Genomic DNA, 21,356 nt, shown 5'->3' with positions numbered 1-21,356 from the left:
ATATTAAATTTTCTAATGGCATAATCCCTTTAAGGTTAAACAATATTAAAAACACTAGCACTTACCACCTCCCAGTTCCTCTCCTTGTTGAGAGCAATCACCACCAGTGCAGGATTGATGAGGTACCCATCTTCATTAAATGAGAAGTCCTTTCCTCCCCAGGAGATGTTCATGAAATATCTGTGAAGAGAGCACGACAACCTCTGTAAATGATAGCAGCAAGATTCTTCGTTTGGTATCCTACTCTACGGTTCTTATGGTCTAATCTGCCGAAATTCAACAAAAATAGCAATCTGCATATCCAACTGAACAAGGGCATTACATTGTCCACATTGTGTCAATGATATGTAACAAATCTGTACAAGAGTCTAAAATGTTGTCTTCTATTCTTTATATTTCTCTGCATTATCAGTGCTTTATTTGCACTTGTGTTCCTTATTTATCTTTTCTTATGATTTTTAATTAAATTTTTGTGTATTATTATGGGGCAGCCAAGTTATCTGAGCTTTTTGTAACAGCACTTAGAGATATACTTGACAGCAAGCCCCAAGCATATAGACAGATATAGACAGGAGCTGTCCCAGTGACATGAATCTGAAAGGTTTTAGAGCACGCTCTGTGGCCTTTGCAAAGGTCATTCCACAAGAAGAGAGGCCGAGCTGTGAAAATGATCTATTGGCTTTTCTATCTACTGGTGTCACTATTCATGTAATGCTGTACAGATCACTTTCCAGCATCTAAGAGCACAGAATGTGTCTGAATCTGACAGACTCATCTTTTCTTTGAGAAGCAGCTAAATGCTAGAAAATTCCTAATGAAGACTATTTAGACTTTTGCATTCACAAAACAAATTAACAATTAAAAAAAAAATGTGAAAAGGTGTCAAAGGTTTCAATAAAGAAATACAGGGACTAGTTTACTTGTTGGGTACTCTTACTCTAGCACTTTAAAGAGGGTGACATAAATAGAAAGTACTGCGCAGGGTACCAGTCATCTAACACTGGTGCTGGATGCTGGTAGAAGCCTATCACAGTTTTTGCATTGTAGCTCCGCAGTTTCCAGTGACATATCTATAAATAAAGTTCCCTAAACCTGACACGTACACAAAACAATACATAAAATATGGGGAGAGATGCAGCCGTGTGTACATTTGCCAGACAAGTAAAGTAAGATAGCATAATTATAGTGGTGTTAATACGATAATATGATATGCATTACAGATACACTAATCTCCCTTGAGTCTGTCCCAGATAATTGTTTGCACACTGCACATACATCTTTCTTTCTGCCACCACATTTACTATCATCATTACCATCAATTTCCCTATCTGTCTGTCTAGTCTAAAGCCATCGTGTTAACTCACTAGGCTTCATAGAAATTGAAAAAGACAGTGTCACTGGTGTTGCAATTTAATCCATTCGGCTTAGTTTATTGGAACTTTTGGTGCAATGTATCATTTACTCACAAAGAGTATGTTAAAATAAAATGGAAATAATGATTATTGGTTATAAATGTGGTTATTTACATGTTTATTATAAATTTTAAAATGGTTGTTCAGGCTTGAAAAACTTGGATACTTTCTACCAGAAAAATAAAAAAAAATGTCTGTGATTTGGGTGCGGCTTTGAAGCCACTGAAGTAAATAGAGCTGTATTGTAATACCATACACAACCTGTTGACAGGGGCCATGCTGTTTTTGTAAGAAAGTAGCTGTGTGTTTTTTTTAACCCTTGCTTTGAGAAAATTGCATGCTTTAGGAGATATTCACAGTTGTGTCTGGACCTGTACAGTACCTGTTGTCCGTTTGTTTTTTGTTGGTGACTTGAATAGTATTTTCTGCAGCACTATTGTTGCTCTATCAAATATCCCCCAACCTTATCTGTTTCTTACTATGGACAATCAATTGCGGATTGAAGACAGACTTAATTGAAGGAACAGGTTGCACAGCCAACATTTCTCAAGGAGAAGGGATGAGAGTGGAGATAGGGAGTACAGGCAAAGATTATTATTATTATTTTTTTTTTTTGGGGGGGGGGGTTGTTTGCATCCACTATAGTGCTAAGCTCAGGAAAACTGACATGTACACAGTAGGGCCCACCAGTAGTATAGACTATAAGACATGTTGCATCGCTATTTAGGGGCCCACTGGTGGACGCATCTGTTCCCAGAGTCTGCCTGTATAGAGATGGATCCTGCAGGAAGGTAATAACCAGAATAAATGTCACATTTTTGACAGCTTATCCTGGAATTGACAGTTCACACTCTAAGGCTATGTTCACACTGCGTATGAATCCGTTCGTCGTGCGAACCGCGAATATACGCACGTAGTTTTGAGGTTGATGCGTTCGCTTGAAAGTATACGATATACGCCTGCACAGTGCACACTACGTATGAGCTTACGGGCGGATCGTATACGGCGCCGTGAAAAATGAACAAGACCATTGTTTGAGGACGGAAATGTTGAAACTCACGGCCGTGGATTTCCATGCGGTCCCGTACGGAGTACTTATTTCAGCCAAATTGAACTTGATTTTTCGATCCAAAAGGTTCTGTGTGGTTTACGGGGCTGGGCGAAGATTTCCAAGTAAATGACCTGCCTCAGATCGCTTCGAAACAAGCTAGGGAAGCATAACTGTACTACGGGTGTATGTTCGCGGTTCGTACACATCCAGCCGCATGTCTACTTTTCCCACGCCCGTAGTTTCAGCCGCACATGTACGGCGGCGTATGAAATGCGGCTTTAGTGTGAACAGAGCTTTATAAAGGTTCTCTGACTTTACCAGATATTCCATACCTAAGGCTCTCCAGCTGCCGTGACACAGTGTGTGAAGACCTTTTAATGTGGAAGCAATAAAGATTTGATCTTTTATATATATCTGAACTGCGCACCATTTTCTTGTGACCAAGACATATATAGTGTAACAATAAGGTTAAACAGACTGAATTTATTCTATTTGAAACAATGTTTCATCTAAGGCCGGTAAACATTTCATTTGTTTCAAGGAATGGCATTTCTATTCGACAAGAAACATAAGACTGCAAATCACACCAAATCTAGTCTTGTATAGATTATGTTCCTTTTATTCAACCCTATGGCTGTGCTCCAGGTACTCTGCAGTATATATGTCGGAATACTTAATTACTGGTATAAAGATGTGAACCCGCAGCATAGGCTTATTGTTAGCAAGGACTCAGACTCCAGTTTCTCAAACAAATAAAATTACTGACAAATTAAATTAGTAAATGTTATAGTTACAAGGAGTTACCAGACAAAATATCACTGTAAAAAAAAATATTTACTTAGAAAATGCACCAGAGGAGACATTGAATTTTGTATTAGATGTAGTTAGCAATGTCCTTCTAGAAATAAACCCATACAGGCTTTTATGCAGATTATTGATGGTGGTTAATGGACAGATTGACCATTGGATTGTTCCTTCTTAATAAGAACTAAGACTTAACATAGGAAATCAATTCTCAATGGCATGTTTCAAATAAATGCACTGATTCGCCATAACATTAAAACCACTTGAAATGAATTATATTGATTATCGTGTAACAATGGCACCTGTCAAGGGTAGGGAAATATTAGACAGCAAGTGAACAGTTAAAATATAGAAAACAGAAAAAAAAAGGAATCTTAAGGATCTAGACGATCCTTACATGGACCAAATTGTGATGGTGGACAACTGGGTCAGAGCATCTCCAAAACATTAAGGTTTGGTTGTCGCTAGTACTGGCATTCATTTAGATGTTACTTTGACAAGTGCCACTTAGTTACATTGCAAAAATGATTCAAGAGTAGTTTTAGAAACATGACAAAAAGTTTAGGGTGTAGAATGGGCCTCCTGTAAGATGTAACAAGTCCAATTCCCCACCTCACAACTTATATAACTAAAAGGATTTGCTTTTAACATCTTGGAAAATACCACTGAACTCCTTCAGAGGTCTTATGGAGAACATGACTCAAAAGGTGCGAGCTGTTATGGCAGTAGGAGGGGGACCTAAGAAATAATAAAGTAATAAGGAAAGGCTTTATCTATTCTGCTCCTTGACACTCACTTGACGTCCTTTCTGCTCTTCTCAAAAGTATATCTAACACAATGGGGCTCAGTGGGACGCAGTGTATGTTGCAGCAAAACCATGTCCACAATAGTGGGCAACTGCACCCCTCTCACTTTAGAAGATACTCTTGATTATGAGCAGAATGATGAGGTGATCACCAGGGAGCAAAACAGGTAAAAGTTGTGCCCCCACACATATTTCCCCCCTACTTGCAGGTTGCTCCCCCATTAGTGCATCTACACACAGGTAATTCCCCCAATAGTGCCCCTCCCACACAGTTATTCAATCCCCCTTTTTGCCAGGAAGGCTGTAGATGTGAGGGTGAACCCATATTCTGGTCTTCCTCATTGGTGCTGAGGCCTGGACGTGCAAGACACATCCAGGAGTTGGGGTATTTTCTTTTAGGGGTAACAGGCACAATACATGGAGGACAACAGTACAGGGCTGCAGCAGATACAATACAGGGGGGACAACAGTACAGGGCTGCAGCAGATACAATACAGGGGGGACAACAGTACAGGGCTGCAGCAGATACAATACAGGGGGGACAACAGTACAGGGCTGCAGCAAATCCAATACAGGGGGGACAACAGTACATGGGGGCACCAGATACAATACGGGGAGAAAAACAGTACACAGGGCAACAGATGCAATACATGAGGTGCAGAAGGCATAACACATGGGAGACAGAGGATACAATACAGGGGGCAGCAGGCACAATAAATGTGGGCAACAAGACATGGGGCAGCAGGCACAATACATGGGGGACAACAGTACAGGGCTGCAGCAGATACAACACAGGGGGGGGGGCAACAGTACATGGGGGCAGCAGATATAATACAGGGGAAAAAACAGTACATGGGGGCAACAGATGCAATACATGAGGTGCAGAAGGCATAACACATGGGAGACAGCAGATACAACACAGGGGGCAGCAGGCACAATAAATGTGGGCAACAATACATGGGGCAGCAGGCTGAATACATGGGGGGGGGCAAAAGTACAGGGGGCAGCAGGCACAATACATGGTACATGGGGACAACGGTATGAGGAAGGAAGCCTTCGTCTGTCAGAGTATGATGGTTTTTGTAAAAGCACAGTCGGGGGAACATGTCAGTATGAGAAAAAACAGATTATTGCCTCCTCCAACCTCTTGAACTTACTTATCCTGGCTCCCATGATGCAGCTCCTGAGGCTGCAGGATGAGCCGGCGCAGGACACATGATGACGTCACCATGCTGCCCCATGTTGGGACACAATTCAATCACTTCAAGGTCGCAGGCTTAAAACTGCCTGCTGCTTAGAAGATTATAGTATGGACGGTCCGGCCAGCCAGACCACCCATTATTATAATTGGCTACAACAACCTGCAGGCCAGTTTAATGAAATTCATTGATTTCCCTGCAATCCAGAGTTTGACGTGCCTGCTGTAGAGGCTTCTGGGGTCAGAGTAGGTCAATGTTATTTGGGTACAGCATCCTTTAGATAACTTTTGAGTTTTAAAATTCCTATTCAGAAATCATGAAAATAGGAAATCACTCAAGAAACAACATTACAATAATACATTGCATGGTGAAATGTTAGATGGGAAGCAACCATTAAGCTCTGAGCTCGCTGTAAAGAAAAGTATTCTTAACATCAAGCTTTCTCGTCTTGCAAGAGTTGATGAGCAAGGAGTGGACTATGTCCATTTCCTTTTCTACTGTGTCAGACCCTCTATGTGAGTGGTCACCCCATAGCTGTACACTTCTCTCTGCCACTTATTATGGCTGTATAATAGGGCAGAGCACAGAAAACAGGTCTTCAAATCTAAGAGAATAATGCTACATCAACCACTCATTACTCAAGCAGCTTGCTTCTTTATGGTCCATGTGGAGCTATTTTTTTCAACCTATCCCACTATTCCCGAATTAGTAGTTTAGGGTGCCTTCACACCTACCGTATCGCAGCAGAAAATCCACTGCGGATCCGCAGCAGATCCGCAGCAGATTTAACTAGATGAATAAACACAGCATTAAAAACGCACTGTCAAATCCGCTGCGGATCCGCAGCAGATTTGTAAGTGCGGATTTGATGCTGTGTTCATTCATTTAGTTAAATCTGCTGCGGATCTGCTGCGGATCCGCAGCGGATTTTCTGCTGCGATACGGTAGGTGTGAAGGCACCCTTAGAGTGTTTTAGCCCTGATTTGCTAGTGAGGGCCTAGATAGCTAAGAACATGGTCACCACTCAGTGCTCAATGGGAATAGCCTAGGAACTAACCACTTTGCTATCTAAGGGTATGTGCACACTGGGATCCTCCCCCACGGATTCCGCAGCTCGCCCCTGCCTCTCAGCCAAACCATTTTATGGTCAGGCAGACTCTGCCGTCCATCTGAAGAATTAACCGGCGAGCTGTGAAATCCACGGCAGATGATCCACCCCGATTCCTCAGTGTGCACATACCCTAAGCCTTCATTAGCATACCTTCCTGTAATGAACAAATGTAAAAAATACATACTGTAAAAAAACAATACTACAACAAATAGTACTATACTATGCTAGTATAAATAGTACTATAATACAATACTATGCTACTATAAATACTACTATACTATGCTACTACAAATTGTACTATACTATGATACTATAAATACTACTATACTATGCAACTTTAAATAGTAATATATTATCCTACTTTAAATAGTTCTATATTACTATACTATGCTGCTGCATATAGTACAATATTACTTGATAATATGTAATTTTTTTTTTCTTTTATGGTATAATTTCAGTTTTAATAAGAGCTGTTTATCATTTCCATTTGGCATTAAGAATCATTTGCCTAATAGTCCGGATTCTATTGTACTTTAACATTAATAACATGTTGTAAGGCTGGTATTTTAGCACTATCTTTGTCTCATATTCACGAAAAGTAAAAGGTTTTAGTGAACCTTAGAAGGTTGGAAAAGAAAATACTTTAAAATGTATGAAAAGCTAATAGCAAGCAGTGAAATTGTGTACATGTCTGTCAGAAATTGAACTTTGCTGCATTGCCACTTAACAATAGCATTTTCATTACTACAAGGTGTCAGACCAAAAAAGCTTTGTCTAGTAAGTAGTTTTGCTGCTGAAATTCAATGCGATCCATGTTTCTTTGAATTGAAATGTTTTATTCCATAGCCCACAATTTTCTCAACACATATTGTATCCAGTGCAGTTCTGTGACCTCCCTGACCTATATATATATATATATATATATATATATATATATATATATATATATATATACTCACTAACAAATTAATTAGCTTTTTCAGCTGCTTTAAAGGGGTTTGTACGGGTTAAAATAAAATTCCTGTACCTGCTATCATAGCCCAGATTGAAGCAAATTGGCAAATTGTGTTGAGGTGCAATACTGGTCACATCCTGTAGACTGGTGGGGCACTATTTTTGGAACAAAGTGGATATGTTTTTCTAATCTTGTAAACCCTTTTAAATCCCCTAAAGGAGAAATCTGGCATTTTATTATTTTTCTTTTTTATTTAACAGGTGTAAGGGGCAGGGGGGAACGTAATAAGCAACAACTACTTAACTCTCCCCTTGCCCGTGAATCACCATCTCAGAAGGTCCGGGACCCCTTCATCCCCCCCCCCCCCCCCCCCGAGTTATGATGACTTCATGAAAATGCGGTGCCCCGTCCCAGCCACTGACTGGCTGAGCAGGGCATCCATCAACCGAGTTGTAATGTAAAAAAGCTGAGAGCTGGAGGGTATCCTGGCACAGGGAGTGGTAAATATGCGTTCTTTATCATGCCCCCCCCCCCCCCCAACTCCCTGCACGAACTGAATTTTTGTTGCCCCATCGGACTTCTCCTTTAAGAGCAAGTTTGTTTGTTTGGGGTTTTTTTGGGTCTTTTTGCAATCTATTGACCTAGACTTTCTCTAATTTTTATCTGCGTGCACTGTAACAGTTTGAAGCTTTGTTTTTGAAAGAAAAATAGATTTATTATGGTTTTGGATATGCTACCTATTTAAATGCTGTAGGTGGCAAGAGACTTTTAACCTATAACTGTTAAAAGCAGTCATATCAGTGCTGTCAAAGGTGCTATCCTGTCTTACAAAATTGACAGGCTACCCTTATCAATATGAGATTGATAAGGGCATGAATAATGGCACCCAAGTGGGGTTGTAGGAATATGGCCCTTTGAGAAGATCGGCATCCTATTTATTGTTTACTAGGCACTGAGCTAGATATTATGTAGCTGCTGTTCCACACACTTCTGAGAGCTACAGCTCTATTAAAATCAATAGGAACAGAGTGCAGTACTATAAACAGAGCATTGTGAACACAAGGTAGCTGGAAACAACTGCTTGGGGCCCTGCGGTCATATGATCAGGATCTTGGTATCTTTAACCCCTAGACGACCTAGGACGTACCGGTACATCCTGCAAGTCTGTGCCCAGACGACCCTGGACGTACCGGTACGTCCTGAGCTCCGGAGCGGAGCGCCCTTCATAGCAGGTGGGGGCCGGCTGCAATCAGCAGCCGGCACCTCACCGTTAATGACACGCTGCAGCGTGACATTAACTCCTTAAACACCACGATCGCGGCGCGGCCGCTGCGTTTAAGTGTAATTGACAGGGGGAGTCCCCTGTCACTTACCGATCGTTAAAACACATGCCATGCACTGGCAGGCTCAATAAGCAGAGCGCCGATAACACTAATCAATGCTATGCCTATAGCATAGCAATGATCAGTGTGCATAATGAAAGTAATGAATGTAAAAGTCCCTCAAAGTTTCCCATTATATAAATAAAACACATAAAAATAAATAAACATATAATATACCGTAGCATGCGTAATTGTCCGATCTATTAAAATATAACAATCGTCATTGCGAACGGTGAACGGCATACACGAAAAGAGGGGGAAAAGTGAGTGGATTACCGATTTTATGTTACATTATATAAAAAAAAAATATATAAAAATTGATCAAAATGTCCGATTTTCCCAAATGTGGTATTATTAAAAACTAGAGATCATGGCGGAAAAAGTTACACCTCATACAGCCCTGCAGGTGAAAAAATAAAACTGTTATAAGCGTCACAATAGGCCCATTTTATTAATATTTAATTGCAAAAAAAAGGATTTCATGAAAAAAATATATATAACATTAGAGAATCTGTGTAACCTGCATATGGTTGTGTTCGGACTGACCTATAGAATAATGGTATCCTGTCGCTTTTACCATATAGTGCATTACGTAGACACAGGAACCCCCCAAACATTACCATATTGCATTCTTTTTTACGATTTCACCTATTTATAGCTTCATAAATAATACATTTGGAATTCCGTCATACATGTTACGGTAAAATGAAAGATGCCATTACAAAGTACAACTATTCCTGTAACAAAAAAGCCATTACATGGCCTTGTAGATAGAAAACTAAAAGTGCTAGAGCTCTTAGAAGGGGAGAAGGGAAAAACGAAAGCACAAAGATCAAAATTTGCACGGGTCCACTGGGTCATTTTGGGCCTGGTCCTCAAAGGGTTAAAGGACCAAACAGGAAGTGGGTGGTTCCAGTTTAAGGGAAGTGCAATGTAGTCTTTGCCTCTCTGGGATGTAAGGCGTATAGTTTTGCGGTCAAGTCCCAGTAAAGGGAAAATAGCCACTTTGCAGAGAAAGACCAATAGGGTTAGTTGGAAATCCTACTTTACTAAGAAAGCAAGGGCTCTCTTTCTTTAGTCAGAGAAGATGGCATCAATTGGTAAGAAACGATTAGACCAGACTTTTCTGGCCTTGTTACATTGTTACACTGGTGCATTTTCTCTTTATCTGTGCAATTCTTACTTTAATCACTTTTAATCTAAATATACCTGAGAAGAAGAGTGAACCGCAACTGCTTAAATCTCTTTTTCAACCGTCCACCTGTCCTTCAAAGACCCTTCAATCAGCTGATCGATGAGGGTGCTGGGATATACATAAAATGAAAATTTCCAATACTTAAGTTTTTTTTACAATCTGTAACTAACAGGGGAATATTCTATATTAAAACACCTTTTATACCATCTGCACAATACAAGGCTTTAAGGTGAAAGTAGCTGTAAAGAGTATTTTTACTATCCTGGCTTGCAAGTGAAGCAATCATTCATTCAGATAGAATAACCTTTGATGAAACGTTAGTAAGGAATTTTAATATTCTGCATTCTGTTTCATTTCCTGTCATCCTCTGCTGCCTTGATATGTGCTAATAGATTCTCTTTCCCTTTTTTTCCCACTTTTTGGCCTAAACTATATTCTTTATCTGCACAATGTAGCATTAAGAACATCAAATCTATATATCATGATGAGGATAGGCCATCATATTTGGCTACCATAAAACCCTTTTAACCCCTTCTTGTCCATTGTGTTTATAATAATGACACATAATAACTAATTTAAAGACACATAGAGAAACATAAACATATTGTTTCTTTTATACTCATACACTGCTATGTGTCCTTTATTTGTATAAACGGTTGGGTATGGTAACGGTGACACAACTATAAAATGGGAAAGCTGGTGAAAGAATAATAAAGGTTTGCCATTCAATAACAAGGCAACATCCATTCATTTACAGTGAAAAGTTGAAAGTCATGAACAATTTGTACTTTGTGGACTAGAATAAACAACATTGACACGTCAACTTTAGTACAATGCTGTCAAAAAGGTAAAAATGTTTCATGCAGAGGTATTAAGGTAAAAGATAAAATTCATGATTATCTCTTGAGTAAGTACAGTAGCTGTTACGCTATATACTATTGTCAGGATCCAGGCCCCGACAGCTCCAACAGCATCCCTGGCAACCGACCTGGCTGGGTGCAGGGAATGCGCTGATGGTATCCCTAGCTACCAGCCGGTTGCTTAGGGCTACCAGGTTGCTAGGGGCGCATCAGTACCCTTTGATCTTGCCGCGAATGGGGCTTTGCTGCCCCTGGCCGATAGGTGCAGCTAGCCATTATAATTAACTCAGTTTGTAGTGTTGGTCTGGGGCTGGAGTCTAAGCCCCAATGATGCCTGAGGCTGGGACACCAGGCCCATAGTTATGTTCCTCTGTTTAACATGCATTGCCTGTGATAGAGCCTAGTTTACTTGTGTGTCTTGACCTAGTGTTTCCTGCATTTGTGTATTTGGTATTCTGACGTCTTTCTTTTTGTTATCCAGTCACAGTATGGTGGTATTGATCAGGTCTGGTATGACGGTGTTATCCAGTCACAATGTGGCAGGATTGATCAGTGTGGTGTGGTGGTGGTAAATGTAAAGCCTGGAGCTATTACCTATCAATCCTGTGGTGAGAATTCCCTCAGACAATATGCAGACTGGTCTAATCATTTATTCAATGTGGAAATTTGTTTATGTTTTAAAAAGTTAAAAACCATGAAAAACGCAATTCCAAAATCACTCTCCCCCATGTTCCCCAAGATGGGGCGTCTTCAGGTTTAGTGCATAGGGCAGCAGCAGCTGTTAATATGGCCCTGGGCTACACCTGTCCTTTGTTGTCTTGGTCCCATATCCTGATAACTATACTGCTTATAGCTTATACTCCGGCCTGGATTCCAACCAGCCGCACAGAAAACTGACATGTCAGATTAGTGCAACCCAATTAAACAAATTAAGTTCATCTGTCCGATACTGCAGTACCGTCCGGGATGAACTTCACTGACACCGGCCATTCTTTGACAGGGTCGGGTCACAGAATGACCGGTGTTATACACTGTGTGAACCCGGCCTTACTATATAGAATTACAGGAAGTATAGTTAGATTTTACAGCCACAGGCCAGGGAAACATCCATAGCCTTTATTTCTCAATTTGTATAAAACAAATAAAGAGGGGAAACCTGTTAGCATAACCCTGGGGAAAATGTATTAAGCTCTGCACCTAGCACAAACTGGCAACAAAAATAGCAAATTTTTGCACAAGGACCAGGCTGACGCAGATCTTTTAGCTTGCTAAAAGGCAGCATCTGCTATGCTGTATTTATCAAGAGGCATGTGCAGAGGAAAAAAAAAATGTCACCAATTAATACATGTGCCCCCTAATGTTTTGAATAGTAAATAAAGGATGCATCATTTCAAATTGCATCATTTGTGACATAATATAGAAAATGGGGTTCAAAAAATGGTTTCCCCTTTTCCAGAATTATGGTCAGTTTATAAACAGAAATCTATTTATGAGTTTAGATACAGACATTTAGAGGACAGATTAATTGCAGAGCTTCCTGCGACTGAAAATCAATTCCATACATGTTAAAGGAGATGTTGTGGTAGCAAGCACATCAATACCTGCAAGCTACATTTTATTGAATGGGCAGTCACAGAAGTTTCAGCAACAAATCTTCCATGTATGAATATAACATTAATGGACAGAGGACAAGGATTTGGATCAAAGAGGAAGACTGCAACTTTAAAGGGACCGCCAGCCCACCCTCCTAAAAAACCCTAAACTAAAAGTCATCTGTTAGTAGGATAAACAATGCGTATTGCAAATCTGTAATTTTTAGTTTTTTACTCCTTTGCATTTCCCTGTTGTAAGCCTACAAACTGGGCATATTGATGCATAAAGAAGACTACTTTGCGCAAGAATATAACAGAGAGGATCACTTAGACTCCTTCATTTGTGGCTTATAGCAAAGGACATAAGAACAAGGACACAAGAACATGAAAAATGATAAAAATTGCAGATACAGAATCAGAGTTGTATACTCTACTGATGTATAATCTACTGATAACTTGAAGGCAAAGTTCGGGCAAAAGCTATTTTAAAGTATGTTATTGCCCCCTGGGTACGTAGCCCAGAGAAGGGTATTGACTATTTAGGAGAATTTGGGAATCCCCACCTATACATAAAACGAAACATCCAACCTTTATTAGCTAAAATAAGTAAAAAAGTGGATGTTTGGACGAAATTACCGTTGGGAATGGCTGCCCGGATAGCGCTCATATAGATGGTTCTCCTCCCCTAGATAAAAAATTTTTTAGCTGCCTCGCCGGTATGGATTCCTGATAAACATTTTAGAAGAATTGAGGTAATGCTGAATTAATTGATCTGGGGAAGGAAGAGAGTTAGAATTCGTTACGATTATTTCTACCCTAGAATGGATAAGGGGGGATTTGGATTGCCCAATTTTCGGTTGTATTTTTTGTCTTTTCAGTTGGCATTTATTCTGGCCCATAGGGACTCTGGGTTGTTGAACAGGAATAAATTTGTTGGTTGTGGTAAAGATATTTTTACCAGATTACAATCTGGAGGTATACGTGTGGAAAGTATAGGTAGAGATTGGTATGGGGCACTTTCTAATAAAGTTTGGATGGAGATTAAAAACTTGTTTATGATACAGGGGAGTTTACATTGTACAGAAATTTGGGATAATCTGCACTTTCCAGAATTTGTGGGTTTATATGCCCAGAAGTTCTGGAGGGAACAGGCACTTAGTAAAGTTAGTGATTTTTTTTTTCTGAGGGGATACTTAAGGAACCTAGGGATATCCTGGGGCATAATTATAGGGTTTGGAATTATAAATTTAGATATTTTTAGCTCACAAGTGCGGTGAGGAACTCTGGGGTTAAAAAAATAGTTTGTGTGACACAGAATGCAGGATTGGACAGAATTATGAATCTGCATGGGGTTAGGGGTTTGCCCTCTAAAATTTATAAGAGGTTAATGACGGAAAAATATGGTATAATTCTTCCGGGGTATAGACATAAATGGGAGAGTGATTGTGGTTTTTTTTTCTAGAGGACTTATGGGAAGAAATAGGGAGAAATATCAGGAAAGTATCCTATAATGCTGAACACCGGTTGGTACAGTTTAAAATTTTGCATAGAATTTATTATATACCTCAATTTTTGTGTAAGGTCGGGGTAAAAAACAATCCTACCTGTAATTATTGTAATCATGAAGAGGCCGGTTTGGTTCATCTGCTTTGGTCTTGTCCTCAGAGTAGGAAGTACTGGGATGGAATTATGAGCATATTAACATATTATTAACATATTAACATATTAACCAGATTAACATTATTAAACATCTGGAATGGTCAAGGATAAAGGGGCATACCCCTAGGGAACTAGGGTATAAGAGAACATGGAGTGGTTGGTAGCATTATATGTTAGGCGATATTTATTTTTAGGAAGGGAATCAGCGAGTATTTTTATAAATTAGGTATTAACTTTTTTTTTTTCTCCTCGCAGTCTGGACGGGGGTGGGGGGCGGGGGGAGTGGGATTGGTTGAAAAGTTATTAAAATGATTTGTATTTGAAAACGATTGTGTCTTTGTAACTTATATGATACTCCTCTGCTGAGGAGATGGTTGTTAATTTATTTATTGTTTTTTCGTAAAAGAAATAAACAAATTTAAAAAAAAAGTATGTTATTGCCCAACAAAAATTATACAAATTACCAATATACACATAATATGGGAAATGCACATATAGTACTTTTTCCCTGCACTTACTACTTTATGAAGTGTTTAATTTCTTGCAAAAATGGTGATGTCACGACTAGAGATGAGTGAGTACTACTCGATTGAGAAGATATTTGATCAAAAACTACGCTATTCGAAATACTCATTTTCAATCGAGCATACGTCCGAATACTCGGTTAAAATTCGATTCCCCTCCCACCTGGCACCTTTTTTCGACCTATAACTATGCGGGGGGGTTGGGGGGGAGGCCCTAGGAGCACACTGGCATTGCGAGGACAGCATCTACATTCATTGGCTGGCTTACTCATGTGACCTCCAAAGTACATAAACTTAAGACTTTCTGCTCGTTGTTAGATGGAAAGAGAAGTTTTAGCTGATTTTAAGCAGAAAAGACCACAAAAGCCTTTGCTAGGGCAACTAGAAGACACAGCACAGTATATTCCGTCCATATATAGAGAGAATCGGCCAGTTACCTGTACAGCAGCTGTTTTATTCACACAGACAGGCAGCTGGTGTGTATTCTGAATGAGCTGCACTGGGTTTAGTTGCTCCTACAGTATAACAGTTGCAGGACAATATCAGAGATATTTTTTTTTTAGTAGGTAAAGTGTGAATTTAGCTGATTGTAACAAGTCAAGACCCCAGAAGCCCTTTTCAGGGTTACTACAATACGCAGCATAGCGTATACATCTGCATAAACAGTGAATAGGCAGGCTACCTGTACAACATTTATCTATATTCATACAAAAGGAAAAAAAGCCTACATATCTGCGGGCATTATACGTCCACTTTTCTACCTATATTATATACACCAGTGTTTGCTTAGCTGCTGTTAGCTACAAATTGCCGCAATGCAGTACATAGCGCTCTGCAACCAATAAAAAACAAAACCATGATAAACATTCTTTCACAGTGTTTCACTACAGAACACGCAAAGTACATAAAACTTCTGTCTAATTTGTAATAAAAGTGCCATAAAAAAGTGATATGGTATATGACAGGGCCAGGCTAGTGATATCGGGTATGACAGGGCCAGGCTAGTGATATGGTATGTGACAGGGCCAGGCTAGTGATATGGTATGTGACAGGGCTGGGCCAGTGATATGGTGTATGACAGGTCTGGGCTAAAGGGGAATTCACATGGGGCAGATTACATGCAGAAATTTCAAGGGAAGGGAGAAAGAAAATTACTGTGGGTATTGTATCCAAGTTAGTATTCAAGAGGTGGTGTGTCACATGATGCCGGGAATGTTACCCCAAATTCAAAAAGTAGAGGGGGGGGGGGTTTATGCCACGGTTCTGCTCAGTCTAGTAACTTGAAAAGATGCAAGTTATTGCATTATCTGCGGCTCACAGGATTAAATCACTGCCCATTTTGCTCCATCCTCTCCTACCTGCCTCCACCCTGGGTTGAGCCTTCCATAAATCGAATTTAAGTCCCTTTATGTCAACTCTTCAAACATTGAAATGGACACCACTGGGTTGAGTCTTGTGTCCCCTTATTTTATTTTATTTTTTTAATGATCCATTAAGCTAGTGGTTGAGGAGGAGGAAATGAGCTGAACCATGCACTTCATACAGTTTGTTGGGTTGATAGGGGTACACTGTAATTGTCAGATCTTGAGAACACATATGGCACTTCCTTTTTTGCTGCTTTCCACCCTTAGGCTATGTTCACACAACGTCAAAAATGGAGAAAAATGTCCGATTTTGCTATTTAAAAAAACGTTTTTGCCACAATTTGCATTGGAGTCAATGAGAAGACGGACGTCCAATGCACACACATGCATTGAAAAACAGACGTTTTTGCCGCGGTTGTCAAAATAATGAACATTATTTTCAGACGTTATTTGCAAATAGCGGAAGTTTTTTATTAGTTGTTCACACAGTTCTTCTTTTGTCACCGTTCTTTCTCTGTTTTTACTATTAAATTCAAAGGATTTTACAATTAAGCCACAGCCAAAGGGCAATTAGTAACTCCAAACTAAAATAATGTGCAAACACCCGTCATTGCCAGGGGATGCCAGGCTTCGTTTTAGACTTTAAAATAACGGATGTCATTTTAAACGGAGCTGAAAAAAACATTGTGTGAACATAGCCTTACAGATACAAAGTCTGGGTTTATCCAGTGGCTGCTCATTTTGATAAACGACAGCTCAGTCAGTTGACAGGCGGCTGAGCTTATCCGTGATAATGCCCCCAGCTGCCCCCGCGGTAAAAACGTCTGTTTTCAATGCATTGTGTGCATTGGACGTCCGTCCTCCCATTTACTTTAAAGCATTGCCATTGCAGTCAGTAAATCTCGGCAAAAACTGACGTTTTTTTGACGTTGTATGAAACTTGCCTGAAAGTATAAAATTTTTTTAATTATTTATTAAACCCTTATAAACTCCCTCAATGAAAGTTTTAAATACCTCCATGCCCAATATTAATATGAAGATATGGAAAAAGAAATAAATAAATATATTACATATCATAGCGTGCAGAATTGTCTGATCTATTAAAATATAACATTATTGTTCCAGCACAGTGAACGTCATAAAAAAACAAAAACAAAGGATTGCTGATTTTTTAAAATTATATATCAGAATTTTTTTTTTATAAAAAGCAATGAAGAATTTTCTTGTACACTAATAAGATATTAATAAAAATTAAAGATCATGGTGTAAATAATCACACCCCAACCAGCCCTGTAGGTGGAAAAATAAAAGCACTATGGCTCTTAGAAGACAGGGAGGAACATTGCATTAATTTGACCCAGACATCCGGGCACCAATGACCTCGGTCATGAAGGGGTTAACTACTTCCCAACCTATGACTTACAAGACAGGGTCAGAACGGGATTAATATCAATGTAACCCCTTCAAGACAGAGCCCTTTGATGCACGGATGTCAGAGTCAATTTAATGCAAAGTTCCTCCTCGCCTTCTAAGAGCCATAGCGCTTTTATTTTTCTACCTACAGGGCTCATTGGGTTGTAATTTTTTGCGCCATGATCTCTAGTTTTTACTTATATCAAATTGGTGTAACAGAAAAATCTTGATTGCTTTTATTAATTTTTTTCTGATATATAATTTATTAAAATCAGCAATCTTGTTTTTTTTTTCCGTTTACGCCGCTCACCATGTGGGAACAATAATGTTATATTTCGAGAAAATCGCACAATACCGCATGGTACGATATGTCATATGTTTATTTATTTTTTAAATATTTTTTTATTTTTATAATGGGCAAGGGGGTATTTTAACCCTTAGAGGACCCGGCCAATTTTTTCACCTAGAAACCCACATGAGCCCTTATTTTTTTGTACTTTGCAATGACAGGCTGAATTTTTTTCATAATGGACACTGCAAAACCAGTGGGGTAAAACCCTGGGGTAAAACTGACTTGTTATATATGTTCCTAAAGTTGTTACGATTATAACAATATGTAACATGTATACCTTTTTTTGTATCTGATGGCCTGTAAAAAATTCAAACCATTGTTAACAAATATATGTTCCTTAAAATCGCTTCATTCCCAGACTTATAGCGCTTTTATCCTTTGGTCTATGGGGCTTTGTGAGGTGTAATTTTTTGCGCCATGATGTGTTCTTTTTATCGGTACCTTGATTGCGCATATGCAACTTTTTGATCGCTTTTTATTAATTTTTCTGGATTTGATGCAACCAAAAATGCACAATTTTGCACTTTGGGATTTTTTTACGCTTACGCCATTTACCGTGCAAGATCAGGAATGTGATTAATTAATAGTTTGGGCGATTACGCATGCGGCGATAACAAACATGTTTATTTATTTATTATTATTTATAACATGGGAAAAGGGGGAGGGGGCTTTTTATTAATAACAACACTTTTATTTTTACTTTTACACTTATTCTAGAAGCCGCCCTGGGGTCTTCTAGTATAAGTATAATGATCTGTCATTGAGATATATCCTGTATACTAATACAGAATAGATCGATGAGATAGGCACTTTGATTGCTTCCGGCTGCTGCAGCTGGAAGCAATCAAGTGCCGAGCCGGGATAAGCGCCATTACGGCGCTGAGCCCAGCGGCAGCAGGATTTGTGGATCGCTCTTCCGGGACAACGTCCCGGAGGAGCGATCCACCCCACTAGACACGAGGGATGGCTGCATTCAAGCAATCGGATGCAGCTGTCAACTTTCTGATTACTTTATTAGAGGGCACGGCGATTGGACCATGCCCGCTTATAGCCGTGGTCCGGGGCTACATGCCGCACCCGGGACCGCGGCGGCCCCGCTCTGAACACACGTAGGCGGCCCTGGACGTATGGGTACATCCATGGTCACCTAAAGGTTAAACTTTTATTGGGAGGGAGTTTTTAAGGGGTTTTTAATACTTTTACAAACTTTTTTGTACACTTTTTTTCACTGTAACACATGCAATCAATAGATTGCATGTACTGATCTGTGCTATGCTATAGCATAGCTTAGATCAGTGTTATTGGCGATCTATGCATTAAGCCTGCCTGAGAGCAGACTCTATACATAGATCGCTGATCTGACAGGAAAGAGGTAAGTGACTTACCCCCGCATGTCGGCACAAGCGATCGGGACCCCCGCAGCATGGCACTCACTGACAGAACAAGCTTTTGTCACTGAGCACCTTAAACACTGTGATCGCTATAGATCGCTGCGTTTAAGGGGTTAATGAGATGCAGCTGCGGGATTGCAGGACCACTCTTACTGCAGCGGTCCCTCACACATCGGTAAGCCCCTCAGTCAGGAATATATATATATATATATATATATATATATATATATATATATTTATATATACATTCCTACTGCATGGGGTATGTGCAGTAGGAACGTATATATACAGATTGCTGACGGGAAGGGGTTAATAGTCAAAATCCATGCATCAAAATGAGTAGTCAATTTAATCTTGTGAAGTTTTGGTCACCCATGGCCAAAAGCCAAACCAGAGGTGGATTCAGCAGAAAGAAGAAAGGTAAGTCTGTTATATTTCCTTTTTCTTTGGAATCCACTCCTGGCTCTGGTCCAAAAAACTACCATGGCAGTTTTCCAAGAAATTGCCCAGTGTGACAGCACCCTGAAGGTTGAAAAGTATAAACAGTACAGGAACAAGAAATAGAAGACACAAATTTTCATACATACTTTCCCTATGATTAGCCCGCAGTTTAGGGCCTTATAGATCTTTTCAGCGATGCATTTTAGATCATATTTTCAAATGGTGCTAAAGGGGTTATAAGATCAATCACTGCTGTGGTATAAGCTTGCAGATTTAGTAACGTACATATACAGAGACAGTACTACCTTTACTCTGATTTACCAACTCATTTGTATGGCATAAATGGGGATTTCTGAGACTTTAAAACCCCCTAAGGACCGGGCTAATTTTCATTTTTGCGTTTTCGTTTTTTCCTCCTTGTATATAGCAGTTGCATTTTTACACCTAAGGACCCACGTGAGCCCTTGTTTTTTGCATCACTAATTGTATTTTGCAATAACAGGCAAAATTTTTGCATAAAATGCTGGGAAACCATAAAAAAATTATATGCACAGTGAAATTGAAAAAAAAAAAACAATTCTTTTTCTTTGGGGGGGTTTAGTTTTTACGCCGCGTGTCCTATAGAAAAACTGACATGTTATGCATGTTCCTCAAGTCAGTACGATTAAAACGATATGTAACATGTATAACTTTTATATTAATTGATGGCTTTTACAGAAAATAAACGTTCCTTAACCCCTTTGTGCTGCAGCTAGTTTGGGCCTTAATGACCAGGCTAATTTTTCAAAATCTGACCTGTCTCACTTTATGCTCTTATAGCTCAGTGATGCTTTAACGTATGCTAGCGATTCTGAGATTGTTTTTTTCGTGACATATGGCACTTTATGTTAGTGGCAAAATTTGGTCACTACTTTGTGTGTTTTTTGTGAAAAACATCAAAATATCATGAAAAATTAAAAAAAATTGCATTTTATGAACTTTGAAATTCTCTGCTTCTAAAAAAAGAAAGTCGTAGCACATAAATTAGTTACTAAGTCACATTACCAATATGTCTTCTTTATTCTGGCATAATTTGGTAAACATATTTTACTTTTTTAGGGTGTTATGGGGCTTAGAAATTTATCAGCAAATTATCACATTTTCGTGAAACTGATTTTTTTAGGGACCAGTTCTTTTTTTAAATGGATTTAGAAGTCTGGTATCCTGAAAACCCCCATAAGTGACCCCATTTTGGAAACTACACACCTTAAAGAATTAATCTAGGGGTATAATGAGCATTTTAACCCTACAGGGGCTGGAGGAAAGTATTCACAATTAGGCAGTAAAAAAATTGAAAATTTAAATTTTCCAATAATATATACGTTTAGATTAAAGTTTCTCATTTTCAAAAGGAACATGAGAGAAAAAGCACCCCAAAATTTGTAATGCAGGTTCTCTTGAGTACAACGGTACCCCATATGTGGGCGTAAACCACTGTATGGGCACACAGCAGGGCTCAGAAGGAAGGGAGCGCCAATTAGCTTTTCCAATGCAGATTTTGCTGAAGAAGTTTCTGAGCGCCAGGTGCGTTTGTAGTGCCCCTGTAGTGTCAGCAGAGAGAAAACCCCCCATAAGTCACCCCATTTTGGAAAGTACACCCCTCAAAGAATTCATCTTGGTGTGTGGTGACCATTTTGACCCCACAGGTATTACAGGAAAGTATTCAAAAGAAGACAGTAAAAATGAAAAACTCGAATTCTTCCAATAATATGTTCGTTTAGTTTGAAATTTCTCAATTTCACGAGGAACAAGAGGAAAAAAGTACCCCAAAATTTGTAACGCAGGTTCTCCTGAGTACAATGGTACC

At 39.4% G+C, this 21,356-nt stretch overlaps 1 protein-coding gene across 1 annotated transcript in view; it reads right to left on the bottom strand.

The window, feature by feature from the left end:
- The window catches only part of GRIN2D (glutamate ionotropic receptor NMDA type subunit 2D), a 242,091-nt gene that overhangs the window by 169,558 nt on the left and 51,177 nt on the right, over positions 1-21,356 (bottom strand). The window contains exon 3 of the mRNA XM_069946428.1: positions 66-180. Within this exon, the coding sequence (XP_069802529.1) occupies positions 66-180 (115 nt within the window). The remainder of the gene's footprint in view (positions 1-65; positions 181-21,356) is intronic.

Source organism: Dendropsophus ebraccatus, chromosome 12 (genome assembly GCF_027789765.1).
Source record: "Dendropsophus ebraccatus isolate aDenEbr1 chromosome 12, aDenEbr1.pat, whole genome shotgun sequence".
Lineage (NCBI taxonomy): Eukaryota > Metazoa > Chordata > Amphibia > Anura > Hylidae > Dendropsophus > Dendropsophus ebraccatus.
The sequence above is the reverse complement of the archived record's forward strand: the minus strand, read 5'-3'. Positions and strand labels throughout refer to the sequence as shown.